This window comes from Triticum dicoccoides, chromosome 3A, assembly GCF_002162155.2.
Source record: "Triticum dicoccoides isolate Atlit2015 ecotype Zavitan chromosome 3A, WEW_v2.0, whole genome shotgun sequence".
Taxonomy (NCBI): domain Eukaryota; kingdom Viridiplantae; phylum Streptophyta; class Magnoliopsida; order Poales; family Poaceae; genus Triticum; species Triticum dicoccoides.
The window spans coordinates 285926819-285951449 of NC_041384.1; the positions used below are offsets into that span (position 1 = coordinate 285926819).

Consider the following 24631-nt stretch of genomic DNA (forward strand, 5'->3'; position numbering starts at 1 on the left):
TGGTTCCGTAAGATGAATAGGGTGAGATTATCAAGGTCAGGTAAACACTAGATAATGCCCCGCGCGTTGCTGCGGGAACTCTTAGTCCTATGAATGTGATAATACATAAATTGAATAATTTTGTTTGCACAGTAGATATATGATCTTAGGAGGATTCGCTTAGGTAGCTGGAACGTAGGGTCTCTGACAGGGAAGCTTCGGGAGCTAGTTGATGCAGCGGTGAGGAGAGGTGTTGATATCCTTTGCGTCCAAGAAACCAAATGGAGAGGACAGAAGGCGAAGGAGGTGGAGGATACCGGCTTCAAGCTGTGGTACACAGGGACGGCTGCAAACAGAAATGGCGTAGGCATCTTGATCAACAAGAGCCTCAAGTATGGAGTGGTAGACGTCAAGAGACGTGGGGACCGGATTATCCTGGTCAAGCTGGTAGTTGAGGACTTGGCTCTCAATGTTATCAGCGCGTATGCCCCGCAAGTAGGCCACAATGAGAACACCAAGAGGGAGTTCTAGGAAGGCCTGGAAGACATGGTTAGGAGTGTACCGATTGGTGAGAAGCTCTTCATAGGAGGAGACCTCAATGGCCACGTGGGTACATCTAACACAGGTTTTGAAGGGGCGCACGGGGGCTTTGGCTATGGCATCAGGAATCAAGAAGGAGAAGATGTCTTAAGCTTTGCTCTAGCCTACAACATGATTGTAGCTAACACCCTCTTTAGAAAGAGAGAATCACATCTGGTGACTTTTAGTAGTGGCCAACACTCTAGCCAGATTGATTTCATCCTCTCGAGAAGAGAAGATAGGCGTGCGTGCCTAGACTGTAAGGTGATACCTGGAGAGAGTGTTGTACCCCAGCATAAGCCGGTGGTTGCTGACTTCCGCTTTCGGATTCGTGTCTAGCGGGATAAGCGTGCCAAAGTCGCTAGAACGAAGTGGTGGAAGCTCAAGGGGGAGGTAGCTCTAGCGTTCAAGGAGAGGGTCATTAAGGAGGGCCCTTGGGAGGAAGGAGGAGATGCGAACAATGTGTGGACGAAGATGGCGACTTGCATTCGTAAGGTGGCCTCGGAGGAGCTTGGAGTGTCCAGGGGAAGGAGAAGCGAAGATAAGGATACCTGGTGGTGGAATGATGATGTCCAGAAGGCGATTAAAGAGAAGAAAGATTGCTTCAAACGCCTATACCTGGATAGGAGTGCAGACAACATAGAGAAGTACAAGATGGCGAAGAAGGCCGCAAAGCGAGCTGTTGGTGAAGCAAGGGGTCGGGCATATGAGGACCTCTACCAACGGTTAGGCACGAAGGAAGGTGAAAGGGACATCTATAAGATGGCAAACGAGGGATATTGGCCAAGTCAAATGCATCAAGGACGGAGCAGGCCAACTCTTGGTGAAGGACGAGGAGATTAAGCATAGATGGCGGGAGTACTTCGACAAGCTGTTCAATGGGGAGAATGAGAGTTCTACCATTGAACTGGACGACTCCTTTGATGAGACCAGCATGCATTTTGTGCGGCGAATCCAGGAGTCTGAGGTCAAGTAGGCTTTAAAAATGATGAAAGGAGGCAAGGCGATGGGCCCTGATTGTATCCCCATTGAGGTGTGGAAAGGTCTCGGGGACATAGCGATAGTATGGCTAACCAAGCTTTTCAACCTCATTTTTCGGGCAAACAAGATGCCAGAAGAATGGAGACGGAGTATATTAGTACCAATCTTCAAGAACAAGGGGGATGTTCAGAGTTGTACTAATTACCGTGGAATTAAGCTGATGAGCCATACAATGAAGCTATGGGAGAGAGTCATTGAGCACCGCTTAAGAAGAATGACAAGCGTGACCAAAAATCAGTTTGGTTTCATGCCTGGGAGGTCGACCATGGAAGCCATTTTCTTGGTACGACAACTTATGGAGAGATATAGGGAGCAAAAGAAGGACTTGCATATGGTGTTCATTGACTTGGAGAAGGCCTATGATAAGATACCGCAGAATGTCATGTGGTGGGCCTTGGAGAAACACAAAGTCCCAGCAAAGTACATTACCCTCATCAAGGACATGTACGATAATGTTGTGACAAGTGTTCGAACAAGTGATGTCGACAGTGATGACTTCCCGATTAAGATAGGACTGCATCAGGGGTCAGCTTTGAGCCCTTATCTTTTCTGCATTGGTGATGGATGAGGTCACAAGGGATATACAAGGAGATATCCCATGGTGTATGCTCTTTGCGGATGATGTGGTGCTAGTTGACGATAGTCGGACGGGGGTAAATAGGAAGTTAGAGTTATGGAGACAAACCTTGGAATCGAAAGGGTTTAGGCTTAGTAGAACTAAAACCGAGTACATGATGTGCGGTTTCAGTACTACTAGGTGTGAGGAGGAGGTTAGCCTTGATGGCCAGGTGGTACCTCAGAAGGACACCTTTCGGTATTTGGGGTCAATGTTGCAGGAGGATGGGGGTATTGATGAAGATGTGAACCATCGAATCAAAGCCGGATGGATGAAGTGGCGCCGAGCTTCTGGCATTCTCTGTGACAAGAGAGTGCCACAAAAGCTAAAAGGCAAGTTCTACAGGACGGCGGTTCAACCTGCAATGTTGTATGGCGCTGAGTGTTGGCCGACTAAAAGGCGACATGTTCAACAGTTAGGTGTGGCGGAGATGCGTATGTTGAGATGGATGTGTGGCCACACGAGGAAGGATCGAGTCCGGAATGATGATATACGAGATAGAGTTGGGGTAGCACCAATTGAGGAGAAGCTTGTCCAACATCGTCTGAGATGGTTTGGGCATATTCAGCGCAGGCCTCCAGAAGCTCCGGTGCATAGTGGACGGCTAAAGCGTGCGGAGAATGTCAAGAGAGGGCGGGGTAGACCGAATTTGACATGGGAGGAGTCCGTTAAGAGAGACCTGAAGGATTGGAGTATCACCAAAGAGCTAGCTATGGACAGAGATGCGTGGAAGCTTTCTATCCATGTGCCAGAGCCATTAGTTGGTTGCGAGATCTTATGGTTTTCACCTCTAGCCTACCCCAACTTGTTTGGGACTAAAGGCTTTGTTGTTGTTGTTGTTGTAGTAGTAGATATATGATCTTAAGATGAAATAGCTGAAATGAACACAATTCTTGGAGTATAATTATAAAGATAGCAGAATGTGTATTATGTGATGTTTTTATTAAATATAGTGGCATGGCATAATTATCTCATCTGATTTACATATAAACCAATGCTATATATACACATCAAGAACCAAGATTCTAAAATGGAGACAACATGAAAGGTTATCTACAAATTGTAGTTTTTGAGATACTTATTGTGTATTGTTTGTGACTCTTGTTGTAAATCAATCTTCTGCATTTTAGTACATAAGTCCTACAATATATAGCCAGGTAGGTGTTACATAAGCAAATGCCAGCAAGTGTAGACATAGGTGTTACAACAGATAATTGTATCTACTCATCAACATAATATGAGATAACAAATGGTAGAAACGATGCTTAGGAAGCATCAATAGTAGGAGGTCCTTGTCTTTGTAAATCAAAGAACATCTACAATAATGTATAACTGACCATTAATGAGATCTCTGTACTTGCTCTGTCAAAGTGCAATAAGGGATATGTTCTGGGGCAAAGCTAATGCAAATAGTAGCGGCCAATACTTGGAAGGAAGGGATGATAGTGCCCTCATACTTAGTCATGCAAATGATAATATGTAAGCTATTAAAAAATATTGGAATGAGCTAATGAATCTGGGACTATGCAAGCTATACAAAATTCAAATGGCATACTGAGATTGGACACAAAACAGTACAATTGTGCCTGTAGAGGATAAGTAGAGACGATGGCATTTCACAACTGAGAGATCCAATTTATATTGCAATTAAAAGAAGAAAGAAGAAGGTGCCTGCAAGATACGATGATCTAAGTGAGAGCAACATATCAATCACTTGCTACTTGAGCAGGAAGCATTAATAAAATCAGCAAGGGCGCCTTCAAAATTTTTTAAAGTCAAGTGGAAATAGGTTATAGGACCACCTTCACTATCAAATCCTTAATAGAGAAAACTAATTTGCACTCCTAGTTCCAATCCACAAAGCTTGTGTGGAGACATTTGGTAAGAACCTCCCTACAAAGCAACATGAGTACTATATTAGATAGCACAATTTGATAGCAATCCAAAAGAACAACCAATTGCCATGCATCATTGGGATAACAAATAATACAAACAATCATTCATTTATGTGCCTGGCCACAAAACAATCAGCAAACCATGTAGGATAACCTCACAGTTAGTACGATAGTAGAGAAGGATTATGAATGGAGCCATGGAGGAACCAGAAACAACCTGACATGAATCGGATGGCGTGAGCGTGGGAGGCACATAAGGAACTCCAAATTTCGCCCAATACTTAATAACTTGTAGGAACTCCAAATTTCGCCAATACTATAACTTGTATGAGAGGAAACATACATGCAGGAAGCGAAATTAACAGCCCCTCGAGGTAAATTTTAGATATTTAATTAGGGATTAAGGTAAACGATTAGTTACCGGCTCGTAGGCGAGGTCAACGGCGCCATCGAAGGAAAGGTCTTCCCGGACGACACCAAGATACGTGTCGGTGGATGATGAATTACTGCCCAACTCCATGGGGCGGATGGAGTACAACTGGGCCCCAAGACAGCCAGATTCTGGCCTGAGCGGTGGATCGGCGACGACTGCACGTTCTGCAACACGGCGTCGTTCAAGTTAACGGCGTTCCAGACGGGGCCGCGGCTGTTCCCAGGCAAGGGCTCAACGTACCTGCAGATGAAGATGGTGCTGCCATCCTGTGCAGGTTCTTCAGGTTTGGGCTTGTGGAGGGCCACTTCGTCAAGTAACCATGTTGACCATCCTCTCCATGGCGCAGGGCCTCAAGGTCTGCATCTCCAGGTTGTGTTTGTTTGGTGGAAGGATGGAGATAATCTGCCGTAGAAGGTAAAGAGATCCATGAAAAATCAATTGGCAGGAGAGTTTATTGGGGAGATGATGACCTACCGTGGAAGATAAAGAGAGCCACGGCAAATCAATTAGGGGGAGAGTAAATTAGGGAGAGATAGGGACACCGAAACGCTGGGACTAAATTATGGTTGGCCGCGTGGAGCAAGGAGTAAGTAATCAATCGGTGATTATCATAAAAGAAAACTAAATATTTTTCTGAGCTGGCAAATACGTGGATGGTCTGCATGTGGTGAGACCTGAAGAGGTCAGCTATGTGGGACTGCATGAGGTGTCACGTAGCTGGATGCTGATGTGTCTATGCTGCATGTTGAGATAAACCAAGTAGTGGGGGTGAACTTCTTAAGTACTCCTCTGTAAACTAATATAAGAGCGTTTAGATCACTAAAGTAGTGTTCTAAACGCTCTTATATTAGTTTACGGAGGGAGTATATAGGATGTGTATACGTCAGTCCAAATTACCTATAATCCAGCTTAGTTGTGTAAAATGACATAATTTCCGCACGTCATTAGTGTCCGTTTTTTGTAGTGTTTAGGACGGGGATGGTAACTTTTGCTGGAGTACATAGTTGAAAAATTGAATGCTTTATCAGTTATTTTACTTTGATATATACTTAGGTCTTATTATTATTTTTCATTATGTTTATACAGTTCTTGGAACTGCTTTAGCATACAACATGGTGCTTGATCTTCCTTTCTGGGCTGGTGTACTGATTTGTGCAGCAACTGTTATACTGCTTCTCGGATTACAAAGCTATGGGGTAAGACATTTCATCCCGCTATAAAACAGAAGGGAAAAATATTTTTGGAACTTGCAGTAACCAAAATCTCGTCCCTTTCATAAGTATAACAGTAATAACTGAGAAAGTTTTGCTGTGAGAAATCATCAGAGACCTTGATCTCTGTTTATACACAGCTGTACATGGAATAGATACAAAGGTTGTTAGGGTTACAAAGGATGTGCTAGATCCACTTTGGACTATTTAGTACCAGGAGCTGAAATTTCGTAGATGAGACACTTACGAGCTGGGATTTCCCATTAGCCTTTATATCATAGAAAAAACTAATAAATAATTTTTTTTTGATGGTTATCTTCACAAATGGCCCACCCTGGCCCATTGTGCTAGATCCTTCACTGCTTGCAAGAGACTTCCTATGTAACAATACCTAAGATAGCAAGAACACATTCATTGTTTCGTATATATGATGTTAATAAATGCAGTGATATTTATAAAGTCCCTTTTCTCTTAAGGTCCGGAAATTGGAGTTCATGATTGCAGTGTTTATGCTCATCATGGCCTCTTGCTTCTTTATAGAGCTGAGCCATGTCAATCCTCCAATGAATGAGTTAATTGAAGGGTTATTTATCCCAAGACTTAAAGGACATTATGCTATCTCAGATGCAGTCGCACTGATCAGTGCCCTTGTTGTACCGTAAGTATGGCACATATTTGTTGCTTCGTTCGTCATCAACATGAACACTGTATTCTTATGGAAATATAAATAAGAACATGTATTTGCAATATTTATTCCTGATAGACATTCTATGTTTGCGAATTGCATGCTGATAATAAATTAAGGGCACATGAGAAACTAGTCGATTTGGTATTTATGGTTACAAATCAGCTATTCAGTTGTACATCATTGTTTCCGGCTACATAAATATTCTCGTTCACTCTTGCACCTATTAACAAGACTATCCACTAAGGTTATTTTATACTCTTGATGATGGATGAGGTCACAAGGGATATACAAGGAGATATCCCATGGTGTATGCTCTTTGCGGATGATGTGGTGCTAGTTGACGATAGTCGGACGGGGGTAAATAGGAAGTTAGAGTTATGGAGACAAACCTTGGAATCAAAAGGGTTTAGGCTTAGTAGAACTAAAACCGAGTACATGATGTGCGGTTTCAGTACTACTAGGTGTGAGGAGGAGGAGGTTAGCCTTGATGGCCAGGTGGTACCTCGGAAGGACACCTTTCGGTATTTGGGGTCAATGTTGCAGGAGGATGGGGGTATTGATGAAGATGTGAACCATCGAATCAAAGCCGGATGGATGAAGTGGCGCCAAGCTTCTGGCATTCTCTGTGACAAGAGAGTGCCACAAAAGCTAAAAGGCAAGTTCTACAGGACGGCGGTTCGACCCGCAATGTTGTATGGCGCGGAGTGTTGGCCGACTAAAAGGCGACATGTTCAACAGTTAGGTGTGGCGGAGATGCGTATGTTGAGATGGATGTGTGGTCACACGAGGAAGGATCGAGTCCGGAATGATGATATACGAGATAGAGTTGGGGTAGCACCAATTGAGGAGAAGCTTGTCCAACATCGTCTGAGATGGTTTGGGCATATTCAGCGCAGGCCTCCAGAAGCTCCAGTGCATAGCGGACGGCTAAAGTGTGCGGAGAATGTCAAGAGAGGGCGGGGTAGACCGAATTTGACATGGGAGGAGTCCGTTAAGAGAGACCTGAAGGATTGGAGTATCACCAAAGAGCTAACTATGGACAGGGGTGCGTGGAAGCTTGCTATCCATGTGCCAGAGCCATGAGTTGGTTGCGAGATCTTATGGGTTTCACCTCTAGTCTACCCCAACTTGTTTGGGACTAAAGGCTTTGTTGTTGTTGTTGTTGTTGATGATTGGTTGAAAACTTTCAGTCCCTATTCCACAAATGAACTTTTATGACCAAAAAGCATAGGGGGTTTTGTCTAGTGTGTAAACTAAAAAGAAATAGCTTCCACTAATTTCAATTGTTTTTGAAATACTAGGCACAATCTCTTCCTACATTCTTCTCTTGTTTCATCAAGAAAATTACCATCATCCTCTGAAGCAGTTAAGGTAAATATCCAAATTTAGTATTTTTGTTCTATTTTGAATATTCTACTTAGACTTCCTTTTTCTATGTGCTTACAATACTATATGTCCCCATACACAATATAGCCCTTAAATGCAGTTGGCCATAGTGATTAATATCTTATTGCTTTCAAGAAACATGCAACATTTGAAATAGTATCTGTAGTAAACCACAAAATACTAGGCTAGCAAAGTGTACGAATCGCCAAGATTTTTGGAAATAAAAGAAGCCAAAAGGGGGGAAAAGATCTACACAAACATAAGCTAATTACACCATGCATTAAAGCTGACATGATTGTACAACATATATATAACAAGGTCATAGTATTTGCAGCTATTGCTAGATCTATGGTACCCACTTCTTTGGTTCTAGTTGCAGAAGTACCAGCAGATATAATTTTAGTAAATTTTTTGCAGGATGCATCTGTGTTCTTCTTGCTAGAGAATGCATTCGCTTTGTTTCTTGCGCTCGTCATAAATGTTGCCATTGTATCACTCTCTGGAACTATATGTGCTGATAATCTTTCACTGGATGATACGAACACATGCAGCAGTCTCACTTTAAAGTCAGCATCCGTACTATTCAAGGTTAATATTTCCCCAAACATAATTGGGAGGTCATTCGCCTTACATTTCAGAAGTATAATACTCCCTCCGATCCATAATAAGTGTCGCAGTTTTGAACACTTGTTCAAAACTGCGACACTTATTATGGATCGGAAGGAGTAGGATTCACCATAAAGAATAGACCATACATATTATGTACATAAAAATTCATAGAAGTAAATTATCATGTATACTCTCAGTTGAAATCATTTTTATTTTATAGAATATTTTGGGACGGTCAAGATCAATTTTTTATGGTTTGGCATTATTAGCTTCTGGACAAAGCTGTGCAGTGGTTACCACCTACTCTGGGCAATACATTATGCAGGTAAAGTTGTAACATTGTTAACATTTTATTGGACTCACAAATTCGTGTTGTGCACGTTTAATTTATATTACATAATACAATGTTATTCTAAAATTGAACTTATTATAAGGGAGTAAAGGGGAAAACTTATATGCCAGCACTAATTCTCGCAGACTAGAAATTTTATTACCATACATGCTAAAGGGGAAAACTTATATAAGTCACATTACTAACATACTTACGGGAAATACAATGGTGCACATGGTTCCACGCACACCCATTATTAATAGTAAAATCTAAAAATAAAAAAAATCAGACAATTCAAAAAATTTAGCTAATCAAACTTAGTTGACGGTTCTATTCATATATGAAGTTCTGCAAGGAAATGACACACGTCGTATTCTTAGCGAAGAAAATGGAATCTGATCTCCAAATTACTTCAAACATAGTCCTTTTTATAGCACCGATATTATTATTATTTTTGCCTAGAATACCACGGATGTCATTTCTTCATGAAACTTCACATGTGAGTAGAACAATCGATCATGTATGTTACAAAAAAAACCAACAGAATTGTCTATTTTTTCTGATTTTACTATTCATAATAGGCGCACATGGAGCATGTTCCAAAAATCCATGTCCCATACTTGCTCATTATTAAATTACATTTTCCATTTTTTATATTAAAAAATCATCTATTAAATATTTCAAAATTTAGAATAATGTTCAAGCCCTAGTTTTGCATTAAAAGTACATACAGTGTTTTTTGTACATGATTCCCTCGCCCAATGCCCCTCGGTATAATTTATCTAACATGAACATTCACAGGGATTCTCAGGGATGAGGGTATTCATCATATACCTTTTTGCTCCCTGTCTCACCATGGTGCCTACTTTGATAATTTGCGGCATTGGTGGTGCTTTACGAGTTCGTCAACTTATCAATATAGCAGCGGTCACCTTTCCATCTCAATGCACCATAAAGTAAATGAGTATACAGGCTATGTGCATGTTTAATGACGATTTATTTGTGTGCTGCAGGTCATATTGTCGTTTGTGCTGCCATTTGCTCTCGTTCCTCTCCTCAAATTCAGTAGCTGTTGCTCAATGATAGGACCATACAAGAACTCAACATGGGTAAGCTCACTCATACTATGGTTATTACCATGATACATAATAACTTGTGAGGTGAGAATAACATAAAAATTGATATATATTTTAGTATTGTACAACCTAATAATTTCATAGTATTATCTCTCAACTGTCCTTCGATGAAATGGGAGAATCAACTCATCAAGGACTATTCCCTTGTGTAACACGAGAAACATTCCGAGTTGCTCCATGAGCTTACTCGAGTGTAGAGTGTGGGCCTACGTAGGCATCCTAAGATCTGAACCATCTACGCCCTGAGCAGGGAGGGGGCAGTGGCAAGGTCGACATCTAACTTGCTCGATCATCAAGGTCTAGCAAGGATTATTTTGTTGCAAAGGGTAACGAAAAGTTTGTATACCCCGAAACGACATACTCCCTGTCACAATTGCACACCCCTGACGCACCGTAGCTCCCCCTTGCGGCATCAGGATTGCATCGATGAGAAGAATGCATTCAGACAAAAAGGGGATTGAAGCATGCATCATGGAGGACGAATATCGTCGTTCAATCTACACTGATCGCCACAAGCGTACATCGCGTGCACTGAGAAGTTTTCCATTAGTTGCACCCATCTACTCATATTGATGCCACCAACCGCCTAGACACTGTCACTTGTCCTATTATTGTCGTTGGCCGCCCGCACCATGATCTATGCCAATCCGGTTCATGCCCGCGGATAGTCATGTTCCGCGCAGCCAATGGCGGATTATGTTTAGGAGGTTGGCGGCATCTAGATGATTAGATGGGTGCGAGTAACTGGAGAAAAATTCACTGAGCGCGACGTACACTTGCGGTGGTTGGTGTAGACTGAACGACGAAATTCGTCCCCCACGATGCATGGTTCGAGCTCTTTTTTGTTTGAGCGGTTTTTTCTCGGTGATGTAGCCGTGATGGCGCGAGGGTTCGAGTAGGGGAACTACGGTGCCTCAAGGATGTGAAGTTGTGATGCTTTTGGTTGCCCATTGCAACTAACCTCTGTTGGTTGCCGTTACCAACGATAAGTATATTTTTTTAACAGGGTAGTACTTTTGCATTTTTTTAATTTAGAGATATAAATCTAATATTTCTTATAAAATATTTTTTTTAAGTATTCATAGTTTGGCGGTGTGTGCTCTGTCTCCTGTTTCTATGTATAGATGCAATCATATGGTACATGGTTTTTAGTAAAATGGTCAGATGAAGTTTACCGAAAAAGGCTTTCGCCCCGCTTTATATATAAAGCAAACCACCGAGCCAAACATCCAACAAGGTTCAAACATCCACACATAGATCTTACACACAAATAAAAGGTGAGAGGGGTTAATGCTGAGGGCACAACTCAACAAGCCCTAGAAACAAAGAACACACATAGATCCTGCAACACGAGGAGCAGGTCTAGTCAGGCTCCGGTGGAGGTGGCGGAAGCGGAGGCGCCAAGCGGAAGGCCATCGATTGAAGGTCGGGGTGTTGATGACGTCCCGGTCCTATGGGCGGCTAAGCGGCCGCCAGAGTTGCAAATAGCCACACATTTTGAAGATCGCGTCAGTCGCACGTCGCAGAGGCACTTTCTGAATAACAAGTTTGTTGCGAATGGTCCATAGCGTCCAGGCGAGGACCTTGATGCACAACCATCTAATATGGCGGTAGCGAGGGGGGTGTGTGTGTGTATCTCAGCGAGTAAGTCAGGGAAGTTGGTATTGCACCACTGTCCGCCGACCGTCTCTCGGAAGCAGGACCACAGGAACTGGGCTGTGGAGCAGGAGAAGAAAATGTGGTTTGAATCCTCCACCGTGTCGCATAGGGGACACATCCCGTCGCCGGGGCCATTGCGCTTGCGGACTTCAACCCCAGAGGGGAGGCGTCCCCGGATCCACTGCCACAGGAATATCCTGATCTTGAGGGGGAGGCGAATGTCCCAAATCAGGCTAAAAGGCTCAGGGTCCAGCGAAGGGGCAATGGCCGCATAGAGAGATTTCGTGGAGAAGCGGCCAGAGGGCTCCAGACACCAAGAGATGGAGTCCGGGGCGCCCTCAACGTCCATCGGCAGGAGAGCGATATCCTGGAGAAGGGAGTCCCACTCATCCACCTCAAGGGGGCCAAAGGGGCGCCGGAAGGCGAGACGCCCTAAGTCAATAAGGGCCGTCTCGACGGAGATCCGAGGGTCAGCCGCAATGGCAAAAAGGCCTGGGAAGCGGGCGGCCAAGGGGGAGTCCCCTAGCCAGCGGTTGAACCAAAACAGGGTCGAGGACCCGGAGCCCACAGAGATGGAGGTGCCTATACGGAGCATGGGGAGAAGCTGGATCACCGCCTGCCAGAACTGGGATCTGCCCGAGCGCTGGCAAAAAGCAAGAGGCTGGCCCCGAAGGTACTTATTTCAGAGGATGGTGAGCCAGAGGCCGCCCTCCTCGTTGGCGATACGCCAGAGCCAACGGGTCAGGAGAGCGATGTTCATGCGCCGAGAAGACATGATCCCAAGACCGCCCTGGTCCTTGGGTTTGCAAATGTCCGGCCAGCTCACCATATGGTACTTCTGCTTGTCTCCCTCGCCTGCCCAGAAAAACTTGGACTGGTACTTGGCGATCTCCTGATGGAGCATCTCATGCAAGCTGTAGAAGCTCATGAGGAACCAGAGGAGGCTGGCAAGCGAGGAGTTGATGAGCATTACCCTCGCCGCCTTCGAGAGCCACCGCCCCTTCCAGGGCTCAACCCGGTGTTGCATCTGGGTCACGGTTGGGCGGAGGTCCGCCACGGTGAGTCGCGAGTCACTAATGGGTATCCCCAAATATGTCGTGGGGAAAGTACCCAGGCGGCAATTAAGCCGGTCAGCAATGCCCAGGGCCTCGTCCGGTGTGTATCCCAGAACCATCACTTCGCTTTTGTCAAAGTTGATAGTGAGCCCTGACATCTGTTGGAAGCATAGGAAGAGAAACTTCAGGTTGGCAATATCGGACGCGGAGCCCTCGACCATTATGATGGTGTCGTCGGCATATTGTAGGAGGGAAACCCCTCCCCCTCCTACTAGGTGGGGAACCACGCCGTGGATATGGCCCGCCAACTTGGCCTTGTCTAGGATGGCCGCAAGGGCGTCCACCACCATGTTAAACAAGAACGGGGAGAATGGGTTGCCTTGTCGGACCCCACAAAGCGTAGGGAAGAAGGGACCAATCTCACCGTTAATGTTAACGGCGGTCCGGCCGCAGGAGACGAGCTGCATAACTTGGGTCACCCAGCGGTCATCGAAGCCCTTGCGGATCAAAACTTCCCGAAGGAAGGAAGGGCCAATGAACCGTGTCATAGGCTTTATGGAAGTCAAGCTTCAGGAAGACCGCCCGGTGGTGTTTGGAGCGGACTTCATGAAGGACCTCGTGGAAGACCAACACCTCATCCAAAATGAATCGCCCCTGAATGAAGGCCGATTGATTGGGATGGGTGATGGTGTCAGCTAAAAGGGTCACCCTATTGGCGTACCCTTTGGCCCGGATCCGGAATATCACATTGATCACGGTGATAGGTCGGAACTGGCGGATGTCAGCTGCGCCCGGGACTTTGGGGATGAGCGTGATGACCCCATAGTTAAGCCGCCCGAGGTCCATGGTCCCCAAGAAGAATTCGTCGAAGAGAGCCAAGAAATTGAATATTAAGACTACATACATCTGCCCTTACATGTAATTCCGAATCTTGGTTGGACCATGAAACATACAGAAAGTAAGAGTAGACAAGCTCCGATGTGAATAATAGGTAGTGACAATCACAAGAAAAGTCTTATTGATGGCATACTTTGTGTTCATTTTCTTATTTGAAGGTCGAATTTAACTTTAAAGTTATGTATCTTGTGTCCATACGTCAAAACAAATCTCATTTTGCTAAACATTTGGATCTCAATCAGATGTCATGTTGCTTGTGACTACCTAAACACAAACAAGATGGCATACAAGATGCTACATATCAAAGTAGTCGTTTACCAGGAAACTAGGAATCGGTTCCAGCACATGCATTTTGTTCAACAGAGAGTAATATTTTACCCAAAAAGGCTTTCGCCCCGCTTTATAAATAAAGCAAACCACCACAGCCACAAAGTATCACAGAGGTTCACCCACACACACACACAGAAAGTCGCACAACATAGAGTAAAGAGGGTTCTGCTGAGGGCACAACTCAACAAGCCCTGAAAACGAAAACAAAGGTTGTTACACCGCAGCTAGAAGCTAATCCGGCTCAGGTGGCGGCGCCAAGCGAAGAGCCATCCCGCGAAGGTCAGCAATGATGATGTTGATGGCGTCCCAGTCCTGGTGGCGGCTAAGCGGCCGCCAGAGCTGCAAATAACCACACATTTTGAATACTGCGTCAGTGGCACGTCGAAGAGGCACTTACTGGATGACAAGCTTATTACGCACGATCCAGAGCGTCCAAGCAAGGACCCCAATGAGCAGTCACCTAACGTGGCGGCCCGACGGGGTAGATGCCTGGACCTCGGTGAGGAGGTCCGGGAAGTTGGTGTTGCACCAACTACCCCTGACTACCTCACAGAGGCAGCTCCAGAGGAACTGGGCGGAGACGCATGAGAAGAAAATGTGATTCAAGGTTTACTCAGTCCCACTAGGGGACACATCCCATCGCCGGGCCATTCCATTTTAACACCTCTGCGCCTAAGGGAAGCCGACAACAGATCCATTGCGATAGGAAGATCCTGATCTTGAGGGGCACACGGATAGCCAAGATCAACTTGAGGACCACCAGGCCTGGGGTGGGGGCGATGGCCTAGTATAGGAACTTCGTGGAGAATCGGCCCGAGGGCTCTAGGCGCTAGGATAAGCGGTCATGAGGCTGCGCCAGATTAGGCTCGTGAAGCGCAACGGCCTCCAGGAGCTCATGCCAGGCGGCAATTTCCAGGGGCCCAAATGGCCACCGGAATGCGAGACGCCCTAAGTCAATAAGGGCCATCTCGACGGAGATCCTAGACTCCACCGCAATGGAGAAGAGATCCGGGAACCGGGCAGTGAAGGGGGAGTCCCCTGTCCACCAGTCGAACCAAAACAGTGGTTGTCCTAGAGCCGACCGTGATGGAGGTCCCGATGCGGAGAACCGGGAGCAGCTGGATGACGGACTGCCAGAACTGGGATCCCCCTGCCCTAAGGCAGAAGGCAAGAGGTTGGCCGCACAAGTATTTGTTTCAGATGATTTGCAACCACAGACCACCCTCGCCATTCGCAATGCGCCAGAGCCACCTCGTCAGGAGTGCCGGGTTCATGTGTTTGGAGGACATGATGCCGATGCCGCCTTGGTCCCTAGGTTTGCAGATGTCGGTCCAGCGAACCATATGGTATTTCTGCTTATCACCATCACCGACCCAGTAAAAGCGCGCCTGGACTGAACCGATCTCATGGTGCAACATTTCGGGCAGGCTGTAGAAACTCATGATGAACAGGAAGAGGCTGGACAAGGACGAGCTGATGAGGATCGTCTGAGCCGCCTTAGACAACCATCGCCCCTGCCATGGCTCGATACGGTGCTGAAGCTTGAGCACCGAGGTCCGCAGGTCCGCCACAGAGAGCCGAGAGTCGCTAATGGGGATCCCTAGGTAGGTGGTGGGGAAAGAACCAAGCCGACAGTTGAGTCGGTTAGCAATACTCTGGCTCTCGGAGGGGAAAACCATTACCTCGCTCTTATCAAAGTTTATTTTGAGACGTGACAACTGATGGAAGCACAACAACAGAAATTTCAGGTTCAGATATCGGTCGTCGAGCCTTCCACCATGATAATGGTGTCGTCGGCATATTGGAGGAGGGAGACACCACCTCCCTCCATTAGGTGCGGGACTATGCCGTGGATGTGGCCCGCGGTCTTCGCCTTATCAAGGATCGTCGCCAGGGTGTCAACCACCATGTTGAACAGAAACGGAGAGAAGGGGTCACCCTGCCTAACCCCACATAAGGTGGGGAAATAGGGCCCGATCTCCCCATTAATGTTAACCGCGGTGTGCCCAGAGGCCACCATCTGCATGACTCGGGTGACCCAACGATCGTCGAACCCTTTCCTGAGCAACACTTCCCGAAGGAAGGACCAGCTAACCGTGTCGTAGGCTTTGTGGAAGTCAATTTTCAGGAAGACTGCTTTGAGGTTTTTGGACCAGACCTCATGCAGAACTTCATGGAAGACAAGGACCCCATCCAGAATATACCGGCCTTGGATGAAGGCGGACTGGTCAGGGTGGGTGATGCGGTCAGCCAAAGGGGCCACCCTATTGGCGTACCGCTTTGCCAGAATGCGGAAGATCACATTGATCACTGTGATTGGCCGGAACTGACGAATGTCCGAGGCTCCAGGCACCTTGGGAATCAATGTGATGATCCCGTAGTTAAGGCCCACATAGAACTCCTCAAAGAGGGCCATGACCTCTGGCTTGACGGCAGTCCAGAAGGTCTGGAAGAACTTCACCGGCAGATCGTCGGGGCCAGGGGCGGACAATGGATTCATTCCGTTAATCGCCTCCCAGACTTCCTCCTCAGTGAACGGAGCCGTGAGGGCGGCATTTTCCGTGAGCAAGATGCACTGTGGACCAATCCAGAAGTCCGTAGCTAGGGCCAAGCCTCCCCTAGGGGGCGGAAAAAAGGGCTTTATAGAAGCGATCGACATGAGCACGGATCTCGGCCAGGCGCTGCAGGAGGGTTTCCCCATCCCAAAGCAAGGGGATGTTATTTCGCCTCCTACGACCATTGGCGATGACCTAGAAATAGGCCGTATTGGCGTCACCCTTGAGGACCCACTTTTGGGTCCCCCAGAGTCGCCAATACGCCTCCTCGTCGGTGTAAATGACCGTGAGCTGATCCTCAAGGTCATAACGAAGTAGCCACTCATCGGGGGCTAGTCCCACCGAGTCAGCCTGGAGGTCCAGTGCTTGGATGGAGGCGAGGAGGGCCTTCTTGCGATCCCATAGGTCCCGTCCGAGGTTTGCGCCCCAACCCTTCATAAACTGACGAGAGCGCTTGGCACAGAAGTACCAATCATCCACCGCCGAGATGGACCGGTGAGGGGCGAGCCGGGCCTCCATCCAGCAGTCCCGAACGGCCTCAGCGAAACAACGTCTCGAAGCAAAACCTAGGCGCAGTGAGTGGGCAGTCATCCTGAGAAGACAGGAGCAGAGGGACATGGTCCGAGCCAATCCGGGTGATGGCACAGAGGGAGGCAAGGGGGCAGCGATGCTCCCACTCCGGCGAGACCAAGACGCGGTCCAGAACGGAGCGGGTCGGGTTTGCTTGGCGGTTGGTCTAGGTGAATCTGGCACCAACCCTGTCTAATTCCGCAGACCAAGCTCGGCGATGCAATCATTGAACATCTACATCCGAGGAAAGTTTACTAGATCGTTGCTCTTATCCTCCACAAAACGGAGGAGGTTGAAGTCACCACCCACTACGACCGGCAAGCACGCGGCCGTCACCTTCGTCTTGAGTTCATCAAGGAAGGACGCAGATCGGTGGTGGTCAGCGGGGCCATAGACAATGATGATATCCCACTTGAAGTTGAGAGCACGCTCGAATAGCTCCATTCTGACAAAGAACTCTCCCCTATCCATACCACCCACCTCAAAGGTGGCATCCTTGACACCTAGCAGGATGCCACCCGAGTGCCCGGTGATCCCACTACAAGGGAGACAATGTCAGGCAAACATGTGGGTGCTCAGCCACTCAAGCTGAGACAAGGAGAACTCTGTGCGCATGGTCTCTTGGATTGCCACGATGTCTATCCGCTCATCTCGCTTGTACTCGATGAGTTGACGGCGCCGGCCTTGGCCGAAACCGTGAATGTTCCAAAAAAGGGTCTGCATTAAGCTGCCATCGGGGGGCCGCTTGACCCCAGGACACGTGAGGTGCTTTGGGCACGGAGGGCGGCGGTGCGGGAGCGGGTGCGGCCACGGATCTCCAGGGCCGCTTGCAGGGCTTGGCTATCTGACTGGGTGGACGTGTGAGGTCCATTGGCCACGGGGGGAGGGGGCGTGGCCATGCGAGCACGAGCCTCAACCAACCTCTATCCAGGATTTCCCGGGCCCGGATTGCCTTGATCTGGACTAAGGAGGGAGTCACCTCCCCCCCTGGAAACTATAGCGGAGTCGGCCGCGACCTTAACTAAGTGCCCAAGCGGAGCCGACTCCAAGGCAGAAAACGGGCATGTAGAAGAACTAGCTGGGATGACTGGGGTACCTGGCTCGAGGTTGCGGGCCGCGGCCTAAAGCTCTGCCCGCTCCGGGATGGGCAGAGCAGGGCTGCCAGCCGGCCGAGCAGCATCGATCCGGGCGCTGCGCCATGAGGACGTTACCGGAGTCGAGGTCGAGTGCCCACGCATGGAGTAGACAGCAATCCGTGGCGGGTGGGGTGGCGCAGCCACATGCGTAGACAGGACAGAGGCCACCCCACTCCCCATGGCTGACAGGGGAGAGGTGGGGGTGGCGGGCAGGTGAGACTAGGCTGGAGGAGACGCGTCGGTTCTCACCCCAGTCGGCGGAGCACACACCAGCAGCTCGAGCCGGGGCAGTGGGGGGCCGCGGCCAGAGCAGCGCCAGGGGGGGTCCTCCGGGCTGGGAGCATCGACGGGACCGGTGGCGAGGAGCCGAGGGGAGGCATCAGGACCGTCACCGGGGTCGGGGAGGTGGAGGAAAGCGGCGTCCAAGGTGGGGGAGCGCGGAGATGTCATCGGAAGGACGAGCATTCCTACACTGGAAGTGCCGGAGGAGTCGGCCGGACCGGCAGGAGAAATAGTGCCCAACGGAACCAGAGAGCCGGCCCCAAGGGCGTCGCGCGCACTCGGCATGGGGGAGGCCGACGGGTCCCCGAAGAGGGGCATAAGCCCATGGGAACGACCGGTTGAAGCTCCTCTCCGAGCAGTCGTGGGAGCCGGAGGATCAAGCGGAGGGGATGGGGAGCGGCAGTCGTCTGAGCCCTCCTCATCGTCAGAGCGGTGAGAGCGCCGATGGCGACCACGGTAGTCATCATCACCACCCGGACCGCCACCCAAGTGCGAGTCGTCGGAGAAGTGGAGGCAGCCCACGTGTTTGGGTGGCACAGGTGCAATCTTGAGGTCGAAGCCTTTGTCGTTGAAGAACACGCGGACCGTGGCACGAAGTTTGGAGGACTCGAGGGCCTTGACTTTGACGCGGACCTCCTCCTCCTTGCGGAGCAAGAGCTCATCCACCATGACCACCTTGCCCAGGATCCTGGACATGTTGCGAATCACTCGCTCCGACCTTGCAATATTGGGCAGGCCGGAGATGAGGATCCACGCCGTGTTAAGGGTCGCTACTGGCTTATGGTCACGTATCAGCGCAGAGATGTTCACCACGAGCTTGTTGAGGGCGAGGGTGATGTTGGCGCTCCGGGTGACGTAGCCCTGGCCCCGCCTTTTCTTCTTCTTGGTCGTCCCCTGACGGCCTCGGGATGGACCGGCGCCATTGCCTGTGCCGGCCGCCGGGGGAGCTATGGGTTGATCTGAGGCGGCTGGTAGCGACGTGGAGGAGTCGGGGATGGCAAGGGCTGGGACCGGTGGGGCAGCGTCCGACTAGTGCGGCCCAGGGACAAGCTGCAGTCGCGCCTGCGAGGCGGGGAGGGGGAACGGCGGCGCGCCCCGCACCAGTCTTGAGGCGGTAGGGGGGAGGGCGATCGGCCCCGGCGGTCGGAGCGGCCAGACAAGCGCTGGTCGGGGGAGCGGCGACCGGCGACCGTCCCACGCGGACAGCTGGCGATGGAGGTTGTCTTCGTGCCGGAGAGCGTCAGGAGAGGGCGCGGGGGGTCGCGGTAGTCGTCGAGGCGACGCTTGCCGCGGGCGCAGTCGTCCTCCCACTCCTGAGTCATCACGGGATCCGCTGTCAGAGGGGGCGGGGCCAGAGGAGGTAGGGATCGGGGCGGCGGCGGCGCTGTTCGGGGAGAGGGGAGGGAGTTCGAGAGCAGACGAGGGGGACTGGAGACGCGATGAGAGGATGGGAGCGATAACAAAGCCCCGAGGGGTCTAGATTGATTCCCCCACGGCGGCGGTCTAGGTCGAGGTTGGGCCTGGGAAATCCTAGGCAGGGTGGGCCGGCCCAATGCCCGAAGGCCCACGTGGGGCGAGCGGCCGCAGCCGAAGGGCACATGCGGGGCCAGCCCAGATGCGCGCGGCCCAGGGGCGGAGATGGGAGCCATCCCGAGGGGAAACCTCCTCCCGAGCGGGCGCTGCCGCCGCTGGTGATGCCAATGGGGGCAGAGCCAGGGCCAACCACGGGCGGCGCAGGTGCAGGGACGTGTGGACTTGGAGGCTAGATGAACAGAGCGACGCGATGAACAGACGGAAGGGGAGCGGTGGGCGACGGCAGGCCGGAGAGGCATGGGGGAGCCGGTGGTCAACGCCGGCGCCAGAGCATGTGCGGAAGGGAATCCTGTTGGAGCGCCACAACGACCTGGCGGAGCCTATGTCGGAATGGCCGGCCACACCCCAAGAGTGGCGACGGCGACCCCCACCCCTCTGTAAGGACGGGCCTTGTCCCACTGGCGGCCGAGCAGGGCTCGGTGGCCGAGCGCTCTGGCGAGACCGCGAGATGGCGACGGAGCCGCCATCCACACTAGTTAGCACCGGGAGGCTACGGGGAGGAGGTGGGGCGCGGTCGCGGCGTTGGATGGGGAGGCCAGCCGCCCGTTCCGCATCCTCGGCGAGGACGGCCCAGCGAGCCGGCATGGGCAGCGACGAGGCCTCCAGAGGAGTCGGTGGGCGGAGGGCGACGCTAGGGGGCTCGCCGGCGGGCGCCGGTGCGGCGGAGGGGCAGGGGTCGAGGCAGTCGCCCGGGTCGTCGCCAGATCCCGATTCAAACGCCATCGCCTCTTGGTTTCTCATTCTCCTCGGAGTAATATTTTCGTATCAAAATGATGTCAAATTACACCTGGCCTTTGGAATGACACAATATCAAGACCATCAAGATTTTGAGGATGTAGAAAGTTAGAAAGATTAAGGAGGAAAAACAAAGAGAGACGACGCGGCCAAAGACTTGCAACAGATAAGCAGCATCACCATCCACTGTACCTGAAAGCACATGAACTACAAGAAAGGTTCTCCGAAAGCAACGCCTTGGAAAAGGAAATGATGCGCAGGCTCCACCGTTGTCGGGTCCAACCACTGAGGGTCGGATCTTGGGTTTCACCCCTAGAGCACGTCTAAGAGAGACTACAAACCAATGCCTTCAGCAAATTCATACAAGGCCCTTTTCTTATTCATCGATGATGCCATAAAATAATTCGTTTGTTTAGGTTGTGCTATTTCTATTTGTTTTAAAATAAACTTTTGCAACATGGATTTGAATTTATTCGTTCTTGTTGCACCTTAAATTTGTGCAGATCACGAGAATATCATGGATCCTGTCGTTGGTGATCATCGGCATCAATACTTATTTCTTTTGTACTAGCTTCGTCAGTTGGCTTGTATATAGTGACCTACCAAGATTTGCTAAAGCAATAATTAGCACCCTCGTCTTCCCTTTCATGGCGGCCTATATTGCAGCGGTCATTTACTTGGCTTTCAGAAAAGTTAGTACTAATGCCGTACTCCCCTCCAGTTCAGTTTCTTGTGAGATTGAAGTGGCAGATGTGCCAAGACAAGACAACAAGGATGAAGTTTTGGCTCTACATTGCTAGATTGAAAGATTGGATCCAGACCTTGTTTTGGAGACGGTAATATCTCGATTTCTTCAAGAATGAAGCCGTTTTCGGTGCAATTAGTGCGATCCAAAAAGTCCCTTGTAACTCTTCGATGAACAAAGCATCAACTAGTTCATGTATAGCATATCATCACTCAATGGATGGCATATATAGTGGGAAATCAATTACTGGTCTTTTAGTTACTCAATTGTTTGTCATGCACGTTCAAATGGGCACCTAATATAAGGTATTTCTTGTGATGGCCTACTTGTGCATATATTGTATACTGAAAACTGCTATATGGTCTCTTCAGAAATATTTATATTGTGGAGAAATGCTACCTTCCAGCTGGTCTGTTTTTTCAGAAAACTTACTAGATAGATAGCCACTAGAATAGAAGAGCTTGCCCCACCCATGAGTAAATATTTCATTGTAGCCTCATTAGACCGTAGATCTCTCTTGGTATATCCATACAATAGATAGGTAGGAACATAAGCTGAAACATTCTGGAGCTATAAAGATAGTTATTAAATGTTAGCACCACATAAAAACATTTCCCCTAGAGTAGTTGTTAATATGAATAAGAGAAACTCTGTTATAGCCATTTCTGTACATCCAATGTACTCTAAGGATAGAGGAATACATAAGTTGAACATAATAAAATGAGAAATTGAAAGATTTTGTTGAAATTGTTTGTTTGGAATTTTTTTGAAAAGCTAATTGTAGGTTCTTCTCTCAATCGGAACAATAGGGCCGTTGTGCTTTTTACTCCCTCCTTTCCAAAATATAAGGCGTCAATTGACTTTCTTGGTCTTCATTGCACAACTTCGACTATGATTTTCACGTATTGTATATCTATAAAATTAAAATACATGTATATGAAAAAAACTGTTTTGCAAGACAAATATGATGATGCCATTTATACATGTTTGATCTAGGTACTTTGACATATATTAGTGGTCAAAGTCGTGCATCAAAGACCGTGCAAAGTCAATCACGCCTTATATTTGGGAAGGGGGAGTACTAAACTTGTTTTTTTCTGCGGGGGTATTATTAAATTTGGTTGAAGAGATGAAATAGAACCAAGGTCTATCTTTTCTATGAGAGGTTGAATTGATCATCAGAAGAAAGTTAATTGCAAAAAAAAAAAGACATCACAACAACCAGAATAATTTCAAAACCTCTCGCCGTTTTCGTTTTTCTTTAAAGAAATTGAAACTGATCTTATGTAATGCATTTTTGAAATAGCACGGACCGGCAGCTATATGGCCACCTAGTATATATCTAATAATAGCCCATCAACCCGTTGTATGGAGTTGTGATGTTACTTATAATCAACCTAATAGCCTACTCATATAATAGTATTCTCTCCGTCCGAAAATACTTGTCATCAAAATGGACAAAATGGGATGTATCTAGAACTAAAATACATCTAGATACATCTCCTTTGATCCATTTTAATGACAAGTATTTTCGAATGGAGGGAATAAGTCATATTTTGTGCTATGTCATTAATATATGAATCATAGGGATTAGGGAACTGAACGTAGTTCAGATTATTAGGTTCCTGCTGGTGGAGCCAATCCATTGGGGTTCAAGCCCTAGACTTGGCACCGGTACTTGTATTATTTGGATTTATTTCAGACCTTTCGATGATATTCATTCAACTTCTAGACTTGGCACTCATGCTCTCATTTTTTTGATTTATTTCAGACTTTACGATGACGTTTGTTTAGTGAGGGAGTTGTGGTGCTCATAGGAGCATGGTGGGTGTAGGGATGAGTCTATGTAAGCATCTGCGATTGTATTTGAACCCATTACATGTGAAGTGAATCATATTTTTCTCTTAGGAAGGATGTTGAAGCCCGTGTTACCATCAACTATAAATATATAGCCTGCTTCTCTTCTCTTCTCTCAAGTCTGATGTGGCATCTCTTAGAGCATCTACAACCCGGCTTCTCAAATGCCCATGTACGTCCGAGGGACGGCCCAGTGAGTGACTTATCACGAAGTTGTGACCAGTCGACCCCTTCAAACCGGACCTATTCGTCTGGGCTGACCGACGCCGCTCATATCCAACCCATATCTAGGGCGGATATGGGGAGGTCGAACATGCCCGTGTGCGTCCACCACACCGGACCAGACAGGCCGGACCCACCCCAAATTCCACCAAATTGACCAAGTCCACCAAAACGTCTGCCTTCCTCTCGCATCCGTCATCTATTATCCGTGTCCGGGCCATCGTCGTCCTCCACCCTTGCTCCCCCGTACGCGACGCCACCCTTGTCCGCCGTCGTAGATATCATCGCTGAGTACTCCGTCCCCCACCGCCAAGATGGATGATGCCTCAGCGGAGTCCATTTCCGCCCTGCATGTGGCAGTCAGCTGGAAGGCGAAGAATGTCGACCGGAGGGAGCGGCGTGCCCACCAACGCGAGCGAGATGCAGTGGAAGTTGTCCAAGGAGGTGGTCAGCATCGACATCGATGTGTCCCCTCCGCTGCGGCCGCCCGCCTCGCACGCATCCGCCCTGCTGCCGACAAGGAACCCACCACCCACCCCGCCCATGACCGATAATAGTCTACCGCCTAAAGTGGCTTAAGGCGATGAAGAAGGAGATCAACCTGCGCAGGGAGTACGAAGGGGCGAAGGCAGCCATAGCAGCAGCAAACGCTACTCGGTTAGTGCCTGACGAGTGATTCATCATGTTGGCTAGACGTGACCCGAATGTTGAATTTCATTTTGGCGTGTTTGAATTGTGGTTTATTTTGCTTTGTTTCATTGTTGAATTGGTGATGAATTTGTGCTATGCGACCGACATCGACGTGCATGGATTTGCAAAGAATTTTGACATGAGCAGTTTGGTTATCCAACAAGGATTTTGAGGGGCCATCCCACGCTCTCCTAGGTCACGCTTGGATGCGTCCGCGGGCGTTAGGGGGGGGGGGGCGCTGATTTTCCAAATCATAGATGCTCTTACAACCTGCCTAATGTAAGACCCAACTGCAAATTACGATATGGCATAAGTTTTAACATGGCAAGGAAATACAACCTGCCTAATGTCACTTACTATACTTCCTCTAAGCATGAGTTGACACTACTTGACCAATAAGA

General features: G+C 48.7%; 2 protein-coding genes across 5 annotated transcripts in view; one reads left to right on the forward strand and one right to left on the reverse strand.

Moving 5' to 3' along the window:
• Positions 1-21859, forward strand: part of LOC119268087 (metal transporter Nramp4-like) — a 30646-nt gene extending 8787 nt beyond the window's left edge. Inside the window, exons 6-13 of one of the 3 annotated variants that reach the window (XM_037549591.1) lie at positions 5630-5739; positions 6231-6412; positions 7744-7813; positions 8246-8416; positions 8658-8762; positions 9570-9668; positions 9782-9877; positions 21220-21859. In XM_037549591.1, coding sequence (XP_037405488.1) covers positions 5630-5739; positions 6231-6412; positions 7744-7813; positions 8246-8416; positions 8658-8762; positions 9570-9668; positions 9782-9877; positions 21220-21516 — 1130 coding nt within the window. In that variant the 3' untranslated portion in view covers positions 21517-21859. Of the gene's footprint in view, positions 1-5629; positions 5740-6230; positions 6413-7743; positions 7814-8245; positions 8417-8657; positions 8763-9569; positions 9700-9781; positions 9878-21219 lie in introns of those variants that run through there. The other 2 variants (XM_037549590.1, XM_037549592.1) reach the window with 2 other exon arrangements.
• Positions 2978-5306, reverse strand: LOC119268088. 2 transcript variants are annotated; one of them, XR_005132882.1, is made up of 4 exons: positions 4784-5306; positions 4532-4707; positions 4328-4432; positions 2978-4108 (listed from the first exon to the last, which is right to left on the reverse strand). XR_005132882.1 is itself a non-coding variant. In XM_037549593.1 (4 exons), exons 1-4 carry the CDS (start codon positions 4806-4808, stop codon positions 4034-4036), a joined length of 375 nt encoding a protein of 124 aa, XP_037405490.1. In that variant the 5' UTR covers positions 4809-5306; the 3' UTR covers positions 2978-4033. The 2 variants fall into 2 exon arrangements, 1 of the variants encoding a protein (XP_037405490.1); XM_037549593.1 differs by having other exon boundaries at positions 4328-4426.
• Positions 21860-24631: the final 2772 nt, after the last annotated feature.